A 6,101-nucleotide genomic window follows, 5' to 3' on the forward strand; every position below is an offset into this window, starting at 1 on the left:
AATGAAGAGGCGAATCCGAGAACCAACAAATTAAATTGGTGTGGCCTTATACTGGAATTTATACAGTTTCCCTTAGTGCTTCATGCATTTTTCCATACATTTATAACTCATACAGTTTTTCATTGACACTCGTACATTTTCATATACATGTAGTGCTATATGCATTTTTAAAAAAGCAAAATTTGTCTGATTTCTTAATCTTAGGCAGTCTGGTAAGTTCAAGTCAGAGGTAGGATACAGAATGAGTGATTACCATGGTTCAGGCTCTGGGAAAAGTACACCTTTAGCCAACATCTTGTCTTCATGTCTGTTGAGTTGAGTCAGGACCCGAGCTGCTTCCTGGGAGTGTATTAGATACAATCAGAATGCTGCTTTCTTTATTCAATTGGCCTCAAGGCCACTTCAAAGTTACATACATTGTAGTTATCAAAATGGGAACATACATGTAGCTGCACTGGTGTGCCTAAGGCCGCACCGAAATAATTTTATGGATGACATCCTCTGAAGACCCCCAAACTAGTGTATGTGGGCGAATAAAAAAAATACTGGCCAAAAATAAAAATGCTACTAAACCACAGGAATACAAAGCTGGTATTGTGAATTTGCGGCAGTACATAGCGACATACGACATGCTGGCTTTTTGCGGAATTTCTAAATCAGCACTGTACGTATGTACTGAGTTCTTGAGTCGTGGAACTTCTGTAGCCTGGGTGCTGTCCTCCAGAGTTACCGCCGGCTCCGTATTGCCGTAACTACCAAGGACTACCCAGGCCTAGAGCCAGGCCAGAGCCTCGGAGGACGTGATCTTTTTTCATTTTTTTAGAACAATGTGCTCGCGGATGTCATCCATAAAATTAAATTGGTGTGGCCTAGCCTTAAAGATTTAAGTGTACAGGAAACATTTAGAATGTAGATTAAAGTTAAACCATGTAGAATAAAGTTAAACCAAATAAAGTTAAAACTCTTATTGCCTCCCTTTGGAGCTTGAATATAAATGATCAATCGAACACATTAAAGTTAAACTCACATGCATGAGACTGTAGTAGTTGGCCTTGCCAGTGTAGAATAAAAAGCTGAACGGTCGACCGTCTTTTCCCCATTGTAGGGCTGCAAAAATAGAAGATCCCATTTATACACTTAGTCTAGTTGTATAGACTATGTACATTGTACATTTAGGAAAGGGGATGGGGGAGACGTTATGAATAATATAACATTATATTTAAGTCCTATGTAGATTTAATGTACACACATACTGAGCTGTCATAACATTTGATATGGGACTTTTGGCCCATATAGCTGTATCACACAGGTACAGGGTTCTATTTCAATAAATTCTCAATTTAGTTATCACAAGGAACTTCAAACAAGTCCTTGGTTATCACATGCATCGTCTTCCAAATGTTCCATACAAAATGTAGAATAATCTAAATGCATTTTGCATGCATTGAGTGCACTGCTTTTGAAAATTCAGACTTTCAACTTGATGTAATTTTTTGTTCATACACACTAAAGTTACCCCTTTGGCCTTTGGGTGATTGGACCCAGATACATGCACACTGTGTTGTATTCTGTATCCAATACTTGGAGCAGATAGGCAAAACAACAACCCACATACATTTAAAAAATCCAAAACAAGACCTGATAATAACAAATGAAAGACACTAAAAGATACCTTTATTGATCTTGTATGTTATTCTGAAAATATCAAGACTTAGTGTTAAAAAGGGTTAAACAAGGAAATAGAGAAACCTGGTCTGACCTTTCTGTTTTGGAAATATTTGATCTGGAGGCTGAAGAGGAAAAAAAAGTGAAACATTAGAACATGGTCATTATGATCAAATCCAAAGGATTTTGATATACATTGTGTACATGACAAACATTCACGACATGTAGGGCATTACCTTTAATACTTGGCTTCCATTGCCACATGCAATTGACCAGTACCATTCTGAGAACAGGGTTCCAACTTCTGCTGATAACCACCACTTTAGTTAAGAGTCATCCTTAAACATTGAGCATCATATTGATTTATTCACAATGCATAAACCTTATTAGGAATTACCATTACCTTAAGCATGGGTCTGGCCAGCTTGTCATGCAATCCGGAAGGAAGAAGGTAGCTGATGGCTCTCTGTTGATACAAAATGTAAGATAAAACATTTGAGTGACAGACTTCTACATTGTATATAGCATACAAAAACAGTTTTCACATACTGTTTACCCTAAGAAGGCTCTTGTTCCAGCTACAATATCCTCTCTTTAATTTTGCAACATTAAAAAAAAATGTCTTTAATAACCCACATGTTCATCCTGTGTGAATGTTTCTGATAAGCCACATCTACATCCTCATGTTTAAATTTGTCTGGTAACACCCATCTATATCCTTCTATGTAAATGTTTCTGCTAACCTACATCAATGTCTCTGATAACCCACATGTACATCCTCCTGTGTGAATGTTTCTCATAACCCACATCTACATCCTCCTGAGTAAATGTTTCTGATAACCCACATGTACATCCTCCTTTGTGAATGTTTCTCATAACCCACATGTACATCAATGTTTCTGATAACCCTCATCTACATCCTCCTTTGTGAATGTTTCTGATAACCCACATCTACATCCTCCTTTGTGAATGTTTCTCATAACCCACATGTACATCAATGTTTCTGATAACCCACATCTACATCCTCCTTTGTGAATGTTTCTGATAACCCACATGTACATCCTCCTTTGTGAATGTTTCTCATAACCCACATGTACATCAATGTTTCTGATAACCCTCATCTACATCCTCCTTTGTGAATGTTTCTGATAACCCACATCTACATCCTCATGAGTGAATGTTTCTGATAACCCACATCTACATCCTCATGAGTGAATGTTTCTGATAACCCACATCTACATCCTCCTGATGAGTGAATGTTTCTGATTACCCACATCTACATCCTCCTGAGTAAATGTTTCTAAAAACCCACATCTACATCCTCCTGAGTGAATGTTTCTGATAACCCACATATATATCCTCCTGAGTAAATGTTTCTGATAACCCACATCTACATCCTCCTGAGTAAATGTTTCTGATAACCCACATCTACATCCTCCTGAGTAAATGTTTCTGATAACCCACATCTACATCCTCCTGGGTAAATGTTTCTGATAACCCACATCTACATCCTCCTGAGTGAATGTTTCTGATAACCCACATCTACATCCTCCTGAGTGAATGTTTCTGGATCCTCCCCCATCATGTTTGCGAGGTGTCTCCTCCCCAGCTGGTACTCCTGGTCCATCTCCTGTAGAAACTCGTCAGTGTAAGGCTTGTCTGACAGACTGCTGGTGGCTTTGATCTGCTGCCGTTGCCTAGCAACTGAGATTGATAGGCATCTGTGGGGCTGCTGGAAATGGAGACAACAAAAAAACATATCCAATTTGATGTAATTAGTGACATATCATCACTGCACTGATATGCTGCTGCAGTTGTGCATTTATATATGTAATTATGTTTCCAAATGTTTTAAAAAGAGAGAAGAAAGGGCAACTAACAGTAGATGATAGGTACTGTAAGTCTACAAATTTCCGCGGTATATTTAGATTCGCGGAATTCGCGGGGACCTTTGTACCGCGAATCTATTTCCCCGCGAATATGTTTTGCGTAAGTGCGCCCCCTCCCCACATGCATTCACAACGGTAAGCGAAACACAAACACACGCGATTCACAAATCACTGCAAATCAACTTTATTCTTAGCAAATGTTGAGTACCGAATTTTTTTTAAGTTATACTGATGTCAAAAAATTATAATATTATGAGACACCGAATCGCGATACTGCGGCACTGGCCGTGTCAACCGTGTACCGCCGAAAAAAATCTATGCGTGCAGAGCGCCGGCCATGCGCGCCCGGGCGCTTGAAAATTGCGGGAACATCGGGCATATCTACAAGTATTTTTATGAAAAATATAACGGCTGGTACCTGGGAAATGTTAGTTGGTTATCTTTTGCGCCCTGCTTTGCGGGCGTTTTTTTCTTCTTGTTGTTTTGCTGGATAGAAACGCTCACCGTGGGCCTACAAAATCGAAGGCGACCTTTGCATATTTCCGGGTTCAAAATCTCGTCGAAGACGGCAGAAATTTGCTTAGTAATATATATATTCTTTCGATTATGCATTTCTTCGCTAGAGTATCGATGTGTAGTCGTGGAAAATAGCATTTTAGCGCTTATTTCCGAACAAAGAAAATTGTTTACACGTGCGTCAGATCGATTGTCAGCTTTACCGCCGGCAGTCTCGCGCGGTGCACGAAACAAATTTTTGCGCCGCGTTTTAGGAGATAAATGCTGGAACACGAACCTTTTATTATTTTAAATATACACTTTACAAATTTTTCTTTGAAAAATAGCCAAGGAGACATCGCGAATCTAAAAATACCGCGGATTGTCCATTTTCCCGAAACCGCGAACTTTAGGCCCCGCGAATCTAAAGAGACTTACAGTAGTATATAGTATTGGTGTAATGTATAGATTCCTAGCACTTTGCATTAGAATATAGCATTCCAACTTATGAAATACTCATGTTTTGCATACTGTATTATCCTCTTGTGCATTTAGCCCATCTGGGCAAGAACATGCAATAAAGATTAATATTCATTATACACACAGTTTATGTCTGATATTTTTGTGGGAATTTGTTTTGACATCAAATTAGGACTATATAACTTGTTGTATTGACTGGGCCAGCTAAATGTGTCAATCACAGTATTTCTTTGTTATTTATGTGCATTTAAAAAGTAACACAGTGTTAATTTGTTTAGTCATCACTATTAGCAGCAGTATAGTAGTACAATTATTCAATACGTTGATGAAGGTTAGACATCCAGGTAAACAATACTCATTGGAAATTCAAACTCTACTACTGGATAGATTATAGAGATAGTATCCGGAGCTCATACATGCGTTATCAAGTTCTGTTAGTTCATTTGTGACGCTGAAGAAGAGTGGTGGATGTCACTTGAAACGTCCGGATATTATCTCTGTAATTTATCCAGTAGTAGAATTTAAATTTCCTATGAATTATTAAAATACTTCTTTTACTTGCTGTCTCAAAATCAAATATAGCCCATATAACATTCATGGGGTGCTGCATTGAAATGTTTACAATGTCTACCCCGATATCTATTATATGTCCCTAAGTTTACCTAGCTTCCTAACACCCCTACCTTAAAATCTGGAAATTATGAACCTGGAACCCAAAATCCCCTTCACTACTAGTAGCCTCAACACTACAGTTTGTAATAATTTCTCCTCAATTCGGTCGTATTGCCTGCTATTAGGCAGCCCCAAACAGGGACTTATATTGTGGACATGTTTTTAAATTAAAATTTGATTCAAAAGACATCTTGCTCTGGCAAAGATACACAAATATCCAGGCCTGAGGCCTAAAAAATTCATTTGGTACTCTTGGTGAATAATATTTGTTTTATGAATATGACGATGTTTTCCATACTGTCTAAAATTATGCAGCCGCTGATTCAAGTTCAGTTACTTTGCAAGTGAAGGAATAAACTATTTTATCAAGTCGTTCTTGCTGAAAGTCTATTGGATATGCATATATGGTGACAGTGACAAGCCCCCCTCCCCCTCCCTCTCTCTAATTTGTCATCATTGAATGCAGCAAACTTCAACCTCTTAACACAATTACCAAGATGTTAATTTTACCTTAATTTTCAGCATGAACTGTTGTCCATTCCCGCCATTGTCTCTTAGAAGGGAGGAAGAAAATCGCAAAAACAAACGACCGCAAGACGTGAGCGGTCCAGCCATGGGCGCCGCCATCTTGGGTTTAGGAGGTATGTAGGCTCCATGACCTCTGACCTACTCACCGGCTGATAGCTAGCCTCCTGTGCAGGCTCCGGGGTGGGTGGGAATTTTGGTACAGCTTTCCGCCCACGGACGGAAGGAAACCTTCTCTCGGCGGCTGGTTGTAGGACGGCCGGCTATTAAGATATCGCGTTAAAAACTCTTCCAAAAGCTGTATCAAAATTCTCACCTGCCCCGGGGTCCAAAATCTAATCATTTGCAGATCTCATCAAGACCTACCCACCTACC

The 6,101-nt window shown here is 39.2% G+C and overlaps 1 protein-coding gene across 2 annotated transcripts in view; it reads right to left on the bottom strand.

The window, feature by feature from the left end:
• The window catches only part of LOC109462272 (28S ribosomal protein S9, mitochondrial-like), an 11,823-nt gene extending 5,966 nt beyond the window's left edge, over positions 1-5,857 (bottom strand). Inside the window, exons 1-6 of one of the 2 annotated variants that reach the window (XM_019758804.1) lie at positions 5,712-5,857; positions 3,206-3,394; positions 2,069-2,131; positions 1,760-1,790; positions 1,028-1,107; positions 254-339 (exon numbers count right to left, since the gene is read on the bottom strand). In XM_019758804.1, the coding sequence (XP_019614363.1) occupies positions 254-339; positions 1,028-1,107; positions 1,760-1,790; positions 2,069-2,131; positions 3,206-3,394; positions 5,712-5,828 (566 nt within the window). In that variant the 5' untranslated portion in view covers positions 5,829-5,857. Of the gene's footprint in view, positions 1-253; positions 340-1,027; positions 1,108-1,759; positions 1,791-2,068; positions 2,132-3,205; positions 3,398-5,711 lie in introns of both variants that reach the window. The other variant, XM_019758803.1, reaches the window with a different exon arrangement.
• Between the last annotated feature and the right edge of the window lie 244 nt (positions 5,858-6,101).

Source organism: Branchiostoma belcheri, unplaced genomic scaffold (genome assembly GCF_001625305.1).
Source record: "Branchiostoma belcheri isolate BF01 breed outbred unplaced genomic scaffold, Haploidv18h27 scaffold114, whole genome shotgun sequence".
Lineage (NCBI taxonomy): Eukaryota > Metazoa > Chordata > Leptocardii > Amphioxiformes > Branchiostomatidae > Branchiostoma > Branchiostoma belcheri.